This window comes from Aptenodytes patagonicus, chromosome 6 (assembly GCF_965638725.1).
Source record: "Aptenodytes patagonicus chromosome 6, bAptPat1.pri.cur, whole genome shotgun sequence".
NCBI classification, from domain to species: domain Eukaryota; kingdom Metazoa; phylum Chordata; class Aves; order Sphenisciformes; family Spheniscidae; genus Aptenodytes; species Aptenodytes patagonicus.
This window is the reverse complement of record NC_134954.1, coordinates 25,207,491-25,227,382: the sequence shown is the minus strand read 5'-3', so window position 1 is coordinate 25,227,382 and position 19,892 is coordinate 25,207,491. Positions and strand designations below refer to the sequence as shown.

General features: G+C 39.2%; 1 protein-coding gene across 1 annotated transcript in view; it reads right to left on the bottom strand.

Moving 5' to 3' along the window:
• Positions 1 to 19,892, bottom strand: part of LOC143162005 (glypican-5-like) — a 402,288-nt gene that overhangs the window by 359,847 nt on the left and 22,549 nt on the right. The window contains exon 2 of the mRNA XM_076341599.1: positions 17,543 to 17,704. Within this exon, the coding sequence (XP_076197714.1) occupies positions 17,543 to 17,704 (162 nt within the window). The remainder of the gene's footprint in view (positions 1 to 17,542; positions 17,705 to 19,892) is intronic.

Below are 19,892 nucleotides of genomic sequence, written 5' to 3'. Positions count from 1 at the left end.
ATCTTAAACCAATGCCCACAGCTCTCAGACTTATTTGTGTGAAGTATCAGAATGCAGAGAGCATGTGCCTGAGCTTCTATGCTCTGCTGGATTAGTTTGATGTCAGGTGTGTTACAGTACAACAGCCATAAATGTCTCAAAATAAATCTGGTATTGAACAATAATAGCTTTGCTGTAAGGATGGCAGACTGAGGATATTGGAAAATGAAAGGTTAATAGGGAAGGATAGCATCTGTTATTAGATGAATTAATACAGTTGGAGAGAAAACAAAAAAAAACCTATCTTTTCATCAGTCGTTCAATTTTCCTTCCCAACTATGTTGGCAAATCTAGTGAAACAAAGTATTTCACCTCCTCTCATACCGTTTGCAGAATTTACTCTGTGCATTTGAATATCAAAGCATTGCTTCTCTTCCTCCAACTTTTCCAAATTTTGCTACCAAATACAGAAGCAGTAAGAGTAAGGCAGGTGTGTCTCATCACCACAACCTTAGAATTTGGAGGGGGAAGAGGTGGTGAGAGAGTATTTTAGCTGCTATATTAAGCATGTAAGTTATAACATTAAAATGCCATAAGAATATTTTGCTTTCAACAAAAATTTACTACACTGGATTTTGGTTCTTTATACATTTAGTTCCCCTGCTGGACTCATCTCCATAAATTATATTATTAAATCCAAATGAAAAAGAGCATGTACCTGCCTCTCTTTGTGTAGGTATATATAAAAAATTTTAAGTACTGATACCTCATATGTTCTTTTGGCACTTTCTGACTTCCTACAGCCCCCCACAGCAGGAGCGGATGAACGATCCTTCTCACAGGAATCCATTTTTGTGAGCTGCATTGCGGGTTGCCAGGAGGAGGTTTTTCAGTAATGAGTTTGAGCCAGCTCATACCAATTGTGGTTCACTCATTTGCCACTTAGCAATATATTCCATGGCACATCCCAATAAAGTAATCTTCACTCAGGAAACAGAAGCCTCCCCTTTCCTTTGGCATTGTAATTTAAAAAACTCTAGTTTCATTCTATCCTTGGAGCCAGGGTCCAAGCTCAATTAAACCCATGTAAAGACTACCAGGGATTTTAACTGCTTTTGGACCAAAGCCAAGGTGAATGCTTCATTCAGTTTTGTAAAGACTATATAAATAAATTTGTATCAGAGAAGACCACTTCTTATTTCTATGATTTCAGGTAAAGAACAATATTCATCTTGATAAGAGCTACTTTGTCCCGCACTGGTAGTATATCCACCTATTAACATCTGCCATCACTATTCAGTAGCTTGATACTCAAGAGGGCGAGCCTGCATGTGTGAAAACTATCATCTTAAAGGTATATAAATCCTTACAGTAACTCCAGGGTGGCAATGGCTTCAGTAGGAATTTCTCAAGCAAGCGCTTCTGAATCACTAAAATTTATTTTACTTCCAGTGCACAGATCAACTCTTTCATTATTCCAAACAGTACTGAAGTAAGTTACATACATGAGGACTGAGTTACCACTTTATGCCGTTTCCTCCTCTGATGGCTTTCTGCCCTGGGTCTGCCCCTTTGCTCCAGGAAGTATGAACAAGACTTCACAGCAATACAAAAAGCAGGATCAGATGAAGGACGTGCCTGTCAGGTTGCCCACGATGGGTCAACTGTAACAATGATTCCACTAACAGGAAGAACACACACACATATTTGAAGCCTTGGATCAGCTTTTGTACATTGGCAGAATCCGGCAATGAACCAAAGCTCTGAACTGTAACTTCTTGCAGTCAAACCCCTCGATAGTTTACACAATAATAATTTTTAGGAAACAGAAGCCAACTCTACAACAACAATTGTCACTGCTGCAGAAAGAGTAGGAACTAGGTAGTGGTGGTAGAGTCAGAGATACCTCTGGAGGAGTCCTAGATGCATTTCAGGGCAAGGAACAGGTAGAGAGCACTCTATACACAAAGGTATACTTCAGTGATTCTGTACCCATGCAAAATCATTGCAGCGACAGCAGAGTTAAGCCAGCACTGAAAAAGCATCCTGCATATCCCCAGCACCACCCGAATCTCACACTTGAAAGCAATGCCTTCTTTACAGGGCCAAAAAAACCATGGGATGTTATTTCATTCTTACATATACCCTAAGTACATTGGGCTACCCACACAACAACATTGCATCAGTTTAACTTAAGTCAGTTTAGGAAGTTGTTTTCCAAGTTTCTGAATTGCACTGATGCTTACTAAAGGATGTATTTTGCCTTTACTTACAAAGAATTTTTGAAGGAGTAATGAATTGATCTGTTCATAACTAGTCAAAAAAATTAATAGCAAAGTAGTCTGGGCTAAAAGGATTCACCCTCCTGTAGGTGGTCCACCGTTTCTTTAATTTCACATTCACTGGCTAGTGCCCCTAAAACTTAACTTTTGTTGGCAATAAATTTGGGGATGTTTACATTTTCTAACCATTGTTTTACAGAGGAGTACAGTTGAAGGAATTAGTCTTTCTGGAGCATAAGGTTTAAAGAATTAAAAAATGAAAAATATTCCATAAATGTGGTTTTTATATTTGTACATCTACAACTACTCCCAATTTTGTGGGCCATTATTTTGTATGCAGTGGTTTATATTTCATGTTTACAACAGCGTATCATATGCTCCTTTTCCACTAAGTTTAGTGAATAAGGAAAGATGCAATGTGCTACAGGAGGTAAGAGAGTTCTGCTGAATCCGAATAGCCTCTTTCACCCTATGCACCATGCAAAAAATGTCTCAGATTTAAAAGTTCGTAAGAATATATTTCAGCAAGAGACCTACACCTTTCTTTGCTCTTAAAACAACAACAACAAAAATCTCATGTTTAATGTTAAGTGCATACCTACATGACCACCTGAATTAAAAGAGTACTGTTTGAATGGCTTAGATCCTTCAATGGGCATGGCAACATTGAAAGTACTGGGACTCCGTCCCACCCCGGCCCCAGCTGACTATTTGTGTCATTAGGAAATAACCTGCATTTCCTAATGGCACAAAGGTGCAATTTTCCCTCCTAGCTAACAGACATAAGACTTTCATTTCTCTTGTTATACAAAGAAAAGAATCAATTGTTTAGCAGCATCTGGATCATTCCATGTTAAGTCAGGAACAGAAGCAGCCCTGATTTGTAACTTTTCATTTAGTCCATGGAGGAAAAAAAGCAGCTCTTTGCCACACGCCAAAACATTTCCTTAGAGGATTCTGTATGGGTAGAAATAGAAGGAAGGTTTTCCAGAGGTGTTAGACCATATTTTCTGTTATGAGTTTCACACAACAACCTTGGCCAAAACTACTAAGGGAAAAAAGCAGGATATGATACATGACAAACTGATTAAATGCATGTAGAAAGGAAGTTCTAGCTTAGATAACTGGTTTTGGTCTGCTGGTCAGCTGTATTTCAGTCCAGGTTTCAGCTGGGATAGAGTTAATTTCCTTCCTAGTAGCTGGTACAGTGCTGTGTTTTAGATTTAGTATGAGAATAATGTTGGTAACACATTGATGTTTTAGTTGTTGCTAAGTAGTGCTTACACTAGTAAAGGACTTTTCAGCTTCTCATGCCCTGCCAGCAAGAAGCTGGGAGGGGGCACAGCCAGGACAGCTGACCCAAACTGGCCAAAGGGACATTCCATACCATGTGATGTCATGCTCAGTACATAAACTGGGGGGAGTTGGCCGGGGGGCACTGACCACTGCTCAGGAATTGGCTGGGCAGTCAGTGGGTGATGAGCAATTGCACTGTGCATCACTTATTTTGTATATTCCTTTATCATTATTATTTTCCCTTCCTTTTCTGCCCTGTTAAGCTGTCTTTATCTCAACCCACAAGTTTTATGTTTTTTTCCTAATTCTCTGCCCCATCCTGCTGGGGGTGGGAGTGAGCGAACAGCTGTGTGGTGTTTAGCTGCCTGCCAGGCTAAACCACAACAATTTCTCAGAGTACTATTTATCTACCCACAATTACTACCTACCCAGCTGTATGAAAGCTGCTTGATGGACCCAGAGTCAAACAGAACTCTGCAGCTAGGCTAGGGCAAGCTAAGTCTGGTCACAGAGAGAAGGAATGAGAAGTGGTTTCTGGAGCAGCAACTCCTACGCAAGGTGCCTCACGGGGCCTCAAGCATTCCAAGAATCACTGGTCATGTATGGAAAATGCAGATACTAGAAAGAAGCCAAGGAGAGGCCTCAAAACACCACTAAAAGGAGAAGAAAGGGAGATCTAAAAGCTCCACATTTCTACATGTGCACCTCTAAAATCGTGATAGCAGATACATACTATTTATTTTTATGGAAAGCCACTATTCCTGTTCATAGCCTTCTGTTTACAGTGACTATTATGAAACCTAACAAAAGCAATTACAAAAAGGGTAAAGAAATTATTACATCTCCTACAAACATAACTTCTTTTAGGTTGCTGTGGGAAAGAGGTAAAGGAAGCTCTCCCAAGAAACTGACAGCACAAATCAGAAGAAGTTACACAATTGCAAAATAGTTATGGCAAAAATGCAAGAAGAACTACCCGTTAAAGCTCTTCTTTCTAGCAAGAATCCACTAAGATTTGCATCAGTACTTCCATTCCAGATCTAAACATCTGCAGGGATCCTAATTTTAGCATGGTACATCAAAGACAAAAGTCTTAATACAGGAAAAAGAAGAGAGACAATCTCTCAAACCTTTCCCTTTCCGATTAAAGATTCAGAGCAGATGTAGTTATCCTCAGCAGAACAAGGCTGTTGGATCCTCTAAAATCTGACACAAACCACCCTTTAGTAGCTGTGAATAGGCCTACAAGACTGAGGGAAAGATTTAGGGGGATGTGGGGAAGACATGACCCATAAATTCCTTACTTCCAAGTCCTATTCTCACATTGTTGCTTAAGTCTGCAGATATCCCAAATTTTTGGTGACTGCCAAGGCAACCATTAATTCACTTCTGTCAAAAAAAAAAAAAAAAAAAGAGGTCCCAAAGTCTCCTGGATCAACAGTTTTTTGAAACAATGTAAAATGTGTGATGCAGTGGTGTAACACACAGGTGACTGGAATAGTATCTCATTCAAAACTACCACTTGCCAGTAATTCAAAATAAGGCATTCTCATCTTTACAATACAAACACACACATAAGGAGTTAAGTGGTTTGAGTTCACACCCTACTCAAACCAAACTGCAGGTCAGCCTTATTCAGCCAAGCTCCAATTACCCCTAAACCCTGCTCTCCCATGACATAACTATACAACTTCATTTCAACAGACTGGTAGAGCATTGTTAATTACAGAATAGGTAATAACAAACAAATATTAAAAAGGTCATATGTTTACACACCTTTTCAATGTGTCTACTGAAACACCTACATTTGGTTCTAAGACGAACATGAAATACTAACAAGCAGCTAACATGGCTACAGCAGCAACTCAGTCCTCCATTTAGACAGTAAATTTGACTGGAAAAGCAGGCAGAAAAATCCCTCCTTTCAATAGAAATGGCATCGGTGGGATAGAGGCTATCCTACAGAAAATCAATAAGGCCTTATAGATCGTCAGTAGCATTCAGATTCACACCAAAAGCAAGAACTCCATGCAATGTTTGAAGAACAGTTAAAGAGTCAACGGGAAGCTGCTAGGTAGCAGCGCTAGCTGATCATTTCCCCAATAAATGGATAGGAAGTATGCAGCAGATTATATTTATAACCACACAAGTCTTCCTAATTCCTAAATCTAAACCATCTGAGTTTATAGAAAATGTCTTAAGCTTTCTGCAAGGATGGTGATAATTACAAATCCAATACTTCATTAAGGAAACCTCTACTCCAAACAAAATAGCAAACAAAAGGCATAATCCAATAGCTACACTTCCAAAATATTTACACTCCAGCTGCATGGCCAGAAGTGTAGATATGCAATCCAAACAGATGTCCACGAAGGCAGCACTGGACAAGGAATCCACACTAACTTCAAATCTGATGTATTGCACATACCACTTCATGGATATTTTTGTAGACAGATGATGAACAGCCATTTCAGCTTAAGGTCAGACGGAAGAGTAAGTTTTAGTGAGAATCATGTTCACATACCATGGATTTGACCAGATATCTCTACGCAGTTGCAGTACAGCAGTCTACTTTCACGTTACTTTATCTCTGCATCCTTATAAATTTCAGTCTCTCTCACCAAGGGGGAAAACTGAAGTAACAAGGAGGTGAAAAATTATTGATCTATGTATTTGTCCATTCATGCTATGAGTGGCTGAAACATGCAAGCATACAATTACAAAACAAGCATACAAGCAGTTTTCCTTTCCTTACTTCCAAAGTTTGCCACAATTCCAAAAAGTTTTGAAAATATTTTGTCTGAAGCTAAATGCTCACATGAATAAACTCACTTAAAATCAAGTACACCTCTTTTTAAACTAAAATATCCTCAAAGCCTATCCGCTTCAACCACAATGCCTTCAACTGGTAGGCAACCTGGAAGCCATGACATTCTAGAGTAATAAAATTTTGACAAGCAAATTTTGAACTAAGATGAAGCACAGAAATTCTGAAATCTGATCTAAAAATCCCAACATTACAAATGTCCTTGTAAACACTAAGACTGCTATCTCTTATACTGAAAAAAAAGTGATCCTGTTGCTTTTACACACCCTCCATCTGTCTATATTCCTCTGTCTCTCATGTTACAGTAACACTGTAATCTTCCTGGGACTGGCACGGTTTCTTAGGTTTTTATATACAGCACAGTGAAGTCCTAGCCCATAAATAAAATACCACATGACAGCAACAGCAATAAGTCATTTTCTGTTAATAACTGGAAGAAAAAAAAAATTATCCTCTTTTTACAACTATACACACCTAGCAGTTTAGCTCGATAATGCATTGTTACACAGCATTACTAAAAAGCATATATACAAACTGCTCTAAAAGTAAAAAACAAAATACATCTGCATAACAGATGATGAATTATTTTTTCTGAAAAATAATTCAGAAGAATCTAAGACATTCCACATTTGCCTCCTAAAATAAGGTAAGAAAATAATGAAAGTGTATTTCCTAATGCCAGTTAACCTGAAAAAAATTATTTTATTTTCTGAGTAAAATTCTTTTCACCCATTGAGAGTCTACAATTGGCAGAAGAGAGCACACTGCAAACTGAAATGCCACACACTATCATTACTGGGGCACGAAGCTGAGGTTTGAATCTATTGTTTTCTCCTGAACATACTTGCTTTGAGATATCTACTCTCTTAACCTTGCCAGTCTCACTCAGTCATCTTCTTTTTGAAGTCTGAAAATGCAACAGTGAAAATGAAGTAAGGATTTCCTGTAAATCAGTCCTTTTGTACTTAGTTCATTATCTCCAACGTTTTTTCTCTTATTTTTATTGAATTGCCCAGTTTCAATGTTACAGTACCTATACTCTTGCTCAAAGAACATCTAAAATTTTGCAACTAGAAATGACCTAAAAGAATGCCTTTCCTGTTTTCAATCTCATAATAAGAGGACTAATAAAACAACAAAAGGAAGTTTAAACAATCATCTTTAGGAGAAAAGGATGTGTAATTAAAAGCTGAATTATCATTGAAATAAACCCCCCTCATAAACTGAAGGACAGTCAATGGTCCTCTTTTTTTTTTACTCCAAGAAAGTTTTGTGCAGGAACTCTCTTCATACACTTACACTCCTTTTCAAAAAATGTCAGAACACATTGCTTCTCAGGTCTTCACCCATTTTTTTCACAAAACATCAGACTAACTTAGGCAAGCGGGAACTTGGACTTGATCGCACTAAGAACAATTTCATAAGATTTACTGAAATACTCACACAGCCAGTGGCAGAGTCACTGGGATGGGGGACTTCATATAATTAGAGACTGAGCAGTAATGCTACCTGTATGGAAATGCCATGTCAGTACAGAAGTGAAATAGAGGGAGAAAACTATACACCTTCTAGTCCACAGTAAGGAGGCCACTGAAATTTCACAAGACAGTTGTGAATAAAGTGTGTAACTCCAGAAGAAAAAGGACACTAAATGAGATTCCAGAAACACTGTCACAAAAATGTTGCCCTCACAACAGCAACTGTGTTAAAGCCTTCCCTCGGATTCATTCGCTCACTCTGCTTTTGCAGGTTTTTCTTAATTTTCTTTTTTTAGGAATGAACGGTTTCTCTCCAGCTATCTTTGTGCTTTCTTTCTATCTGGACTGATTTATTATTGATTTATTGGGCTACACTTCCACCATGCTTTTATACTCTGGAGATATGATCAACAGTCTGACAAGATACTGGAAAGAACAAAGAGAAAGAAAAATATAATTACGACAACAGACAGGTGAAATATGGACACAGAGGTATAAGATGACCAAACACATGATGTGTGTGTTCATTAGATTTCTTGTTCTAGCACCAATATGCCCTACCCACATTGCATGAACAACAGTTATAAATAGATAATGAAGAGACTGCCCCTGCCCCAAATTGCTTACATTCTAGGTATCAAATTACAGCCAAAGCCAGACAAGCTCAGGAAGCAAGTTCACATGATGATTATAACGGCTACATGGATGATATCTTACCTAGATGATTTGCTGTTTCCTTTTAAATGTATTTAATGTATATTTCTCTCACCATTTCACATGGAATTATACCATTCCTTCAAAGCCTTGGGCCAACAATTCTGTAAAATCTGTATTTAATCACTTTTGAAAGCAACAAAAAGATCTAAACAATGTAACACTTTTGTTTAACAAAGCACTATAATTCTAGTAACCAGTCAAAAACTTTGATACTCATAAGTATATAATGATTACAGACATAAGCTTCTAGCAAGACTAGTATTATCCAGTTATCCTCACAGTTCTGCATAGTGCATTCTTGAAAAACAACTGCACACTATTTCATAAATCAAACTTGCATACAACACGCAGAAACTCTTATAACAGTGAACTACTCACAATGCTGGTGACTCCACAGTATCACTGTCGATTGCAGACTGATATAAGGTCATTTCAGTGTAATAAATAAGACTTGATATAAGGTTTTCCTATGTTTAAGGAGAAATCCACTATTAGCAATATAGTCACTAGCTTTAGTTATCCTATAAAGACTTCTGTGGACATGATCTTTGTTATTAGATATGGTTTGCAAGATAGCGATTTACATTCTGTGGCTAGAATTAAGTGTTCTTCCTAGGTTTTCATTAAATTTTCCACTTGAATTTGCTATTTTGAAAGCACAAAGTCATCGGAATTTTCTGATGAAAGAGTGTGATTTCCTCCATTGTTCCTCCCTTTGATTTTCCCTGTGTTCTTTTAAAGACTAATAATTTCTTCTTCCTAACAAGCTGCCCAAATGACAAGGCTCAGCGGGGGGATACATTAATGAAATCAGAAACACACAAAAATTACCAAGGTCAACAGTTGTTTACATTACTATAGCAGTTAGGGATGCTAATAAAATACCAGGATCACAGGTACTCTAGAGATCCAGGATAAAGCATGGTGCCTGTTTCAGAGCTGCCAATAAAAGGAAAGGCAAACGACAACTGATAGATACACATACACAGGGGAAGGAGGACAAAGAGGGGCAAGAGCATGACAAACCTGGTCAACATAACGGGCAGTGGATTCAGCATAATTTGGGTTGACCTTTCACAAGTATTTTGTTTATCATGACCTTAAGGAGAGTTTTAAGAATGGCATTTAAAGGAAGACAATGAAGGCACAGAGCATCTTTACAGTGCACACTTCTGTAACGTGAAAGACAGCATAGAAAAAAAAACAAAAAGGTACCCATCTGAATTTTTATATTAAGTGAATGAAAAGGCTGGCATTACTGGCCTGTGACAGTAACTGACATTTAAATCATGAATCACAGGTGACTAGCAGCATGGGCTACACTGGAAAATACAAGATGAAAGGCATATTTTAGATGCAGGAGGGTAGCACTATCAAGGAAACAGAGAATGTGATCAGGAGTTTGACGAGGGAAGTTATCTTTTCAGCAGGATTCAAATAACCTTGAAAAAAACCATTGAAAAACAGTGAAAACAATAAAAACTATTGGATACTTGATTTTCATAACATATACTATGGGAGATGAAACAGTATGGGAAAAATCAAGAGGCATGAAGAGTCTTAAAGGACATGAGAGGCTGGGATGAACTTCTGCACACACTCATTTTATGTTTAATATGCACTACAGAAAAAATTAAAAGGTAAAGGTTTATTTGTTTGTTTGTTTCCACATTTAACTTTCAGCCTGCATGTAAATAGAAATAAAGCACACACCTTAAGTCATTTATGGATAGTAAGTCATCACACTGATTCCAATTTCTATGACAAATGGAACATTACAAGACACCAGGTAAGAAACACTTTCATTCTCTTGTAATCTATACCATGAAAATGTCGATCTGTATCTAGAATCTGAGCAAAAGTGCACACACGATTTCTGAAAAGGTATTATTCCAAAGGATCACAGGTAGTCTTTCAGCCAAAAAAAGAATACCTCACACCATTCGAAGTGTTTAGAGATCGAACACACAAGCTGCTTAGTGAGTTCAATAATCACAATTCACAATGTAATGTTAATATTTACTCACAGTCCCTGGCACATGTCCAAGATTTTCTTTTAATTTTGTATGTTCAGAAGATAAAAGGTGAGAGCATTAGGGAATATTGCACATTGCAAACTTATTTTTTATATTTTGCTGAGAAAAGGACAATTACAAGAAAGCATTTAACACTCCTTCCCTCACCCCACATACAGTCAAAGACTGAAGTCTTAGCAAAGCCTTGGGCTCTAAAACCATAAACGGTATATAGAAGATGAATACTTATACTGGCAATAACTATTCTTTTTAAACAATAAAACTTAAGAATCAAGTGACACAATGGAATTAGTAGGTAGCATGTTTAAAGCAAGCAACCTGATGGATAATTAAATTGCGGTCAGCATTCCCAGGTTTTTTGTGGTAGCCAAAAGATAACCTGGCGAAAGAGGAGTTAATGGACGGTGGCCCCGACAACAGATAATTACACCAATAGATAATGGGCGCATCTCAGCCTAGACTCAGAAAGCTCTTGAATTATCATTCTCTAGGGAACAGTAGGGTAAAACAAGGGAAGTGTGTTCATATTTCTGATACATTTCCCTGTTCATTTACTGGCCACTGGACAAGACTGCGTTACGTGGCCCTGCAGCCTCACCCAATGTGACAGTACCTATGTGCAGCATGGAGAAATACATGGCAGTTGCTGACATTTCAATCGAGATGGCACCTATAAAGAGGATAAAAGCAGGATGGCAGAATCAGAAGAGCATCTCCCACAAAGGTAATGCTTCACCACTACTGCACATAAGTTTCTTAGTTAAACAGGCTACTTACTTCTAACGGACTCTGGCTCTCCTACCCTACAGCTCTTCATCTTTTGTTGCCTCCACCCACCATAAACTGTTTTACAGTGGATTGCAAACCAGGGGAATTCCTTCCTCCGAACTGATGGCACACTAAGCACACTGAATTTATGAAGTTTCAGGTAGTACCAAAATACAAAGGAGGAATCTTATCACCAAAGAGTCGATGCAGAATACCCCTCCCTCATACTGCACTGCTCTGAAACACTGACCTGGTCCACAGTTACGGCAAAGTAGCCCAACTGTGCCAAGATCAAGGACAAAATGAGCATCTCCCAGCCTTCCAGCAAACACTTCAGAACACTACAATGAGCCAAAATTCCCTTCCCCTCCAAGCCCTCTAGAAATCACAAATACTTTTTTAGAGGGATCAGAAGAGGTCACGAAGATAAACTAAGTTGCATTCTTGGCTATTCCTATGGTATGATGTGCCACTTCAGGAAGGACATTTTCCCTCCCCTGTGCCTCGCTTTATCCTTCTCTAGCACCATATACCCACACTGAAGTCCTTTCCAAAAGTGCTTAAGATCTACAGACAGAAAGTACCCTATAAAGAGCTATGTTTACATTTCAACAGAGAACAGCAGCCAAAAAAAAGAAGGCTGGTTTTGTCATATGGATGAAGACAGTCTTCTCCTACCTAGAGCCCCACACAAGATAGACAGCAGTAGTCCATATGCATGCAGTTCACACATGCAAGGCTACAGCTAAAAAGGAATATTCCAGCCTCCCTTGGGCTGCATACATAAAACAGGCTTTCACTCCAGCTAGAAAACACAGATTGTTTGGTGCATTGGAATAGGAATGAATAGTATACAGGAGGTGGACAGAAATATTCTAATGGAGCCTCCTTCTTCTATCTCTCTCTCTGTAGGGAATCATTTTTGCATTGAGCCAAAACCAAACTGTACATCTCGACCAGCTTTCAGCTCAAAGGTTAGAGTACAAAGCTCTTCTTAGCAGGGCTATACATGTGGAAAGGGGTGGGTAACAATTTGTCTGAATAAAAGACCAAATACTACGGGATTACAAAAAAACTATTTAAAAAACAACACTTCTGCATTTCTATAATCTAGCAGTAAATAAAGGAAACCAGAGGCATTGTTGGTGATGGTTGGCAGGTTTCTGTTGGTGATGGTTGGCTTTTTTTTTTTAAATAGCTCATTGATTTTGGACTGCATCCATCTCCAGCATTGTGACTACACTTGATATAGTAATTAATCACAAACCAGAACGCACTTCTCCAGCCAAGCCTTTTTTGTTTTGTAAATTTCTTTGCACTTCAACACCATTAACCAGCCACCCCTATTTCAAGCTGGTATTCCTAAGTTCAGTAAAAATAAGTGTCAGCAATGCTGCAACTCAGCCAAATTAAAATGGAGAGTGCTTTTGACTCCATATGGCTCTGAGTGTCAGTGTACTATATTACTTATTTCTGGGAATGTTCACATCAGTTGATTACTGGGCCCACTACTAGTATCCATCCCAAGACCCAGAGAAATCAGCCGACCCTTCCCATTCACCAGGGAGGATGCCAGATCAAAAACTGTGCTTAAGGACTTTTTGGATCAACTGGGCATTAACTTTCAGGCATTTCACTGACAACCAGGAGTCTTGGGCTCCATCCCTGCTACAACTAGGTTCCCCCCTCTGCGTTGTAGCATTCATGTCCTTCCCAGTTGCCTGCTTAGATCAGATGATAACAGGGCAAAACAATGTGTGTGCACAGCAATGTCACTGCAACTCCTGCTATTAGAAACGTGGAGCAGGAGCTTTCCCAACTAGCATCTCCCCATTCCATATAAAGCACAGCATAAGCACAGCTTTCCCAAACCCCTTGACTTAGGAGTGAGAGGAACAGAGTGCTACAAAGCTGATCTACCCTCCTATAGCTGGGAGAATATGGGAACACCTGGCCCCACCATTTGACCCCCCAAGGTAGAATGAATGCTATTTCAGAGAAACAACACAAAATTATTGCTTTATGACCAACAAGCTTTCATTCATGAAAAAGCTTTCTCTTCAGAGGCTGTGAGTGAACAATTCCTATTGCCTGCTGTAAAAACAAAAAGTGCAGCGTAGTATTTTTTTTTTTAAACTGCTGAGCTCAAACAAAGCTTTTCACTGTATCTCTGATACCTGCCAATTTGGTGACAGAAATGTGATGTAGGTTTCAAAGTATCTTGTTCTGCCTCTCTGCAGAGACCATCAGCAGAACAAATAAGTTACCAGTGTTTGGACTCTCATTACCCCAAATTAGCCTCAGCATAGATGACAGGAGCAGAGCCAAGCTTTCTGTGGGTCCTTAAGTGGCACCTGTTTGCACTCCATAAAGGACACAGAAAAGGGAGGGCAGGTTTCTCTGCTATCTGCCCACAACAAAGCTTTCCTGTCAGACTATTGATACCTCTTCTGACAGCAACTTTCAGCCTGCACACCCGTGCCACTTTTAATCCACTAACAATGAATCAGTTGCCTTGCTTGGAAGTGTTCCTGAGGAGCGCAGGGACTGCACGAGGGAATTGGGGGGGGAAATAGAAGGATGACTATGCTAAGTTACATGTAGTATCACCACAAAGACATAAATCTAAGCTAAAACAATATATTTGTTTACATTCAAGCCTAAAAAGGGTTGGGACAAAGAAAACAGTAAGTTCAAAAGAGAATCTTCTGGTTAGGGGAAAGCGAGTTACAAAATGAAAGCATCTTGTTTGATAATTCATTTAAATGGTTCTGCTGGGGATTTCAGGCTGCAGCCACAGGAGCAAAGACAGGAAGATGGGCACATCTTTGGATAGGACAAACAGACCCGCTCCAAAATGCATCCAAAACAAAGCCACCTGTGAAGAGCCAGAGGGTGACATACTAGGATCATTACAACAGGCACATTCTCCTCTGTTATGCTGTTACTATTACAGTTTGGCACGCTTACACATCTTATCCACTTACTCCATCTTGCCTTTGATTCTGTTTGGAGCAGAGAGTCATTAATAACACATCTGTAGAGTGACTAATACCATGGTTAATGACTTTCAGGCTACACCATGGACCAAAACATTAAGAGAAAGTGAATCCAGCAGCTTTCCATGAAACCCTCCCCCAGGGGCATGGTTACATTCAACATGCCAAACACCCAAAAGATTTTGTGACAATGTATGATTTTGCAGTAGCTGAGTCTGATGACATGCTTCCCAAGCAGCCAGCTGGCCCTTTCATTCCTGCCTCTCGCCCTTCCTCCTGTCCTGGTACTAATGGTGAGGGCATTTTACAACCTGCAGCTGATGCCAGCGTGCCTCTTCCTACTCAAATCAGGTGTAACAGCAACATAATTAGAGACAGGAGTTCAAGCAAAACACATCCATGCAGAAGCTTGATTTATTAAGTGTTTGAGCAAGGACTGGGTTGCTAATATTGAAAACTTTAAGGGGGGAAAAATAGCAGGATTGAACCATGGTGCTAAAGCTGTCCATTTGTACAGATCGGGCATTAGCCCAAATATAACAAGCCTGCCCACAGCTGTAGTATATTTAATCAAGTCTTACAGACTAATTATTTTGCACAACTAAATCCAGCACCTGTGAAAATTGTCTTATTTCAGCTGTGGGCAAAGCTACTTAAATAACATTTTCAATTTCAAGAAGAAAAACCAAAACAAAATCTCTTCAAGTCCAGAATGTCCCCAGTCAACTGCAGTACCCAGGCAATGCAGAGGGAATATTTAACCAAACTCATAGCAAAACTCCTACTCACATGATAAAGCTCTTTCCTATTAATACTTGTGGTATCTAATTGCAGGTCCTCAGAACTAAGTGTCTTTTGACTTCGTGAAAAAAAATAAGGAGATAAGAACTTAAAAAAACCTTCTCTGTCCCCCCCGTCCAAAAAAGCTGCTCTCTTTTCCCAGTGAAATTTAATTCCCACCACTGTGTTCTCAAAGCTGGACTTCTGAAAACCCAGTTCTTATACCGTATTAGTCTTGAAAATTATTTCATCAGTATGAGTATAATATCAACGGTATTGTCTGCTAAAAGTACATAAAAAGCAGTTAAAATTTCTTTTCCTCAGCAGTAGGCAGCAAGGCTAACTACTGCTTTGCTTTGACTACACTAACAGTACTAAAAATGTGTATATATAAAAGAAAGTAAATTGTGCATGAAAATTGTACAAGTAAACACACCACCACATACAAATGAATAAATTGCTATTTTTTTAGCAAGGCAGAGCCAGTTCTCACTGTTGCAATAAACATGAAATCTGAAAGGCAACTGAAAGCTTCTAAAATAAGGATATTTCTTTTCTCAGATTTTAAGTGTGCTTTTGGCACACTTGCACTTTATCATTCAAAATAGCAACAAACCAAAACAGACCAAAAGGACAGAGTTAATTCAATGCAAAGATCTTCCCTCTCAGTAAATGTCTCACATAGTACTACTCTTAGCAACAGAATGTTTATACAGCACAAGATAAAGAGAGAGGCTTTTCACTGACACCTGGGACAAAACGAAAGAACAAAAGCAGCTCCCAACACAAGAGAAAAAAGTTACATTTTTCAAGTGTTCCCACCTAATGTAGACAGAAGGCCAGCCATAACAAGTTACAACAAACAACCTATTTACCCACTTCCAGAAAATGCTTGTAAATCTAAACTGTGTGAAATGCCTAACTACTTCTTTCATTGCATCAAAAGGCTTCATCAGCAATGGACAATAAAGCCTCTGGCTTGACCTAAAGGGGCTGGTAGGTTAATCTATTCTGACCTTATCTTTATTCCATCGTGATACTGAAAGATTGCTTGAATAACTTACCAGCATATAACAACGCCAACAGTTACTCTTTTACTACAGTACTCCTCCAAAGTGCCCTCCAACCAAATTTTTTAACCATGGGGGATATTAAAAATTTTCAAAAATTAATTGTAAAATAAACCAAAATGCAATTTCTCACTCATTGGTACCAGAGGAAAAAAAGAGGTAAACGACCAAAAGCTGAAGAAAATTTTTATCTTGCCCTTGCACATCCCTTTCAGACTTCCACCATCACTTATTGTCAATTTTAGATAATACACTATCTCTTATTAACTGTCAATCACATCTTTTATTTATAGTATTTTCACTCAAATGGAAGAAACTAGACAAAAAAAGCTACTATTTGATAAAACCTGCCTTGTAACAATTGACTTAATCATACAGACCTCAACACTTTGTATTTTAATAACTACTGGCTTGTTTTCCAAATCCATTCCATGAGGGTGCTCAGCACTAAACATAGCAAAGCAACGAGTTAAAATTAAGCACATAATTAGGCCCACAAAAGTCAGTAAGCTGGATTCATCACTCGGCGATTGATTTAATCACTCAACTCTCATATATTTAAAGTTCACAGCCTATGCTTAAAGGCCCTTCTGGAGAAAAGTCTCCAGTGCTCAACACTGTATAGTGCACAATCCTACACAAGCATTGTCCTCCCTTTAATAGAACAATAACCATCTGTATGAAGAAACTACATAGACTTACATCAACCTGTTAGACCAAGGTAGCTTTGAGAACAGACTTTCAGCACAGGTTCCTTCATGCATTCACGTTTAACAGTGCAGCCATAACTCCTGAAAACAGATCACTCTTCATGTGACCTCCCAGGTAGTGAAACATTTTGACATGAAGAGAGCGCTGTGTTCTCACTTGACATATCAGTTAGAGCACTTATTCTTCAGCATCAACAAACAAATGCATTTTCATTTAACCTTCTACACCTGTAAATGGTTTGGCAACACAAGAGAATATAAAAAAGCACAAACAGCCATCAGGCACCTAAATGACATTTGAAAATGCCTTGAAAAAAAACCCACGCCAATCTTTTTTAAAATGATCCCAAGAACAAGGTCTAAGCTTAAATCTATTCTTAATTAGATTTCAGCAGATGCTTAAAATAGCAGTCAAGATTAAATGCCATCACCTTTTTCCAAAAGCAGGATCATCAAAGAACAAGGAAGTAAACCATAAGACAGTAACTACAGCATGCGATGCAAGAGAAATGAAAAACAAAGGAAAGAGCATTTCCTTTTGATTGCAGAGGATACTTTTATAAACTACTCATAGGACTGCAGTAGCTCAAAAGTTCCTACCTTGAAAAGCTGTGATATGACCAACAATCATGTACTTCAGTTCAAAGTTCAGTGCCTGGATACTTTGAGTCCTCTCCCTTCGAACAGCTGCCTGGTAGCTTTCTTCCATTTTTTTGGTGCAACACGTTGGTGCTCTATGTTGACAGATCTGTAAATCTGACTCTTAAAGCAAACAAGAAAAACACAATAATTAGAAAACCTTCCAACTTACACCATAAAAGTAAATAATGCTTCTTAATGTCAAAAAACCCACCATGTTTAAAATTTTGAAATAAAACACAACCCATAAGGAATGACATTGTGAAACAGTTATTGTCTCAAGGACACTAATTTATAACTTTCACCTAAATTTGGTTAACTTCACATTATCAGCTGCAAACTTACTTTACACTGTTAAGAGCATTGGGCACAAAATCATCTAAACACAGTCAAGGGCACAGCAGAATGACTGAAAATGTACACTCAAAGGGGCAACATTTCCACCATACATCTTGTGCTAAGGGCATCATAACTTGAATATCTGAGTGAAAACCATGCCTCAAATTATCCAATCCAATATTCACCTGTGTAGTGCCTCAAGGAACCACCTATTCACCTCTTACACTTGGGGAAGCCTCCCAAAAATCTTTGAACTCCTAAGCAGCTCACCCAAAAAAAAAAAAAAAAAAAAAGGCATTTGAGTTTTCTAAAAGCTATGGTAGCTGGAGTGGCTTTTTTCCCCCCCTCCTTCTCTCTCTAGTTTTAACATGTTTAGTTCCTTTCTGAATCAGATTTCAAAACAAAACAAGCAGCAATAGTTGCCACAAAAATAGAATTGATTTCTGCAACAGCCTGAGTTCAGCTGTCTAGGGCCAGAGTTAAGAAACTGATTCCACATTGAGAAAGACCCAAACCTACAACCCCTGGGAAGTTAGAGACTGCTATTTCAATTTCTAGATTTAACTTGTAGTGAAAGTCAACAAGTATTCACCTGAACCAAAAAGAACTGGCTTTAAACTTAGTAGATCTCCATCTACTTAACAGTAACCTTGCAATTTTTGAAACCGAGTTCTAGCCTGCCTATATGTAATGTAAAGGCACTGAATCCACTCCCACCTCACAACTACAGAGAAAGCTGAAAGTTGATTAAAAAATTAATTTTTGTGGAATTTTTTTTTATCATTTCATCGTTGCATGTGCTTCAGTAAGTTTAGTGTCCTTGATTAGGAAACCTACCTCACAGAGACTTGTGATGGACACTCAGGGTCTATTTGCTCTATACCACAGGATTTGCAGGTGCCAGAAAGTTCCAGAAAGGAGCTGTTACAGACTATAGATAAATATATTCTGGTGCTTAACAAATATATGTTTTAAGAAGGGGAGGGGAAAAAAGCAAAGGACTATTAAGTAGAGAAAATCCAAAACCAAAGGCATGCATAAAAAAATACCAGAGCCAAAATAGTCACACAATATTAAAAAGCAGGTATTTCCAATGCAATTTCTCAGTAAAACCTGTAAGAACACCCCAGCAGGAAGCCTTGCGCCAACATGTTTCAGGCATTACCTTCCCTCCACCTTGAGGTGGAAACGGCAGCTCTGAGGGATAGGGGCCGCAGGTGCCTGCCTCTATCCCCAACCCTGAGGCCTCCGCACGGCTCTGAGGAAGGAGACACCCCTTCCCAGGAAGTCCAGTGCTGCACCAGGGGCCAATCTCCCCACTGCCACCCATGCCTGACAGCAGCCCAGTGGGAGGTCAGGCCTGAGGCAGCAGCGAGGCACTGGCACACTCCCTGCCGCCAGACCCAGAGCTGGCCTGTCCCACACCGCCTCCCCAGGGCAGCCCACCACCCCTCTGGGCCCAAGGGGATCTCTGGTTTTAAATCGCTGTGAACACTGCTGGCAATCCCTCCACACACAGCAACAATGGGACCAGAGGGCACGAATGGATGGAAACAGCCCCAATTCTCCAAAAGGCCATATTCCTCCAGAGGATTTCACCCAGGTCACCACAGAGCACAGGACCAGGCCTTGGGATGGGAATATTAATGAGCAATTACACTGCATTAATCCTCACCATCCAGCCTTGCAGGTTAACACATAGCAAGACTCCACATACAGTTGACGATGATGAAAAACAAAAGGGTACAAGGATGCACACTGGAAAAGCAGTAGAGAAACATCCAAACAACCAGGCTGTGCTCAGGGCCAGCTGCAGGCCAACAGCTCATTGAGACCAAAACTGCAAGGAGGAGCTTCAATTAATCTCCCTTCCCAGGAAAAAAAATACAAAAACACTAAGCTGGTTGAAACGTCTCATTTGACTTGAAAATATTGCTTCCAGTTTACAACTCTCATTTGAAAGTGCAGCGAA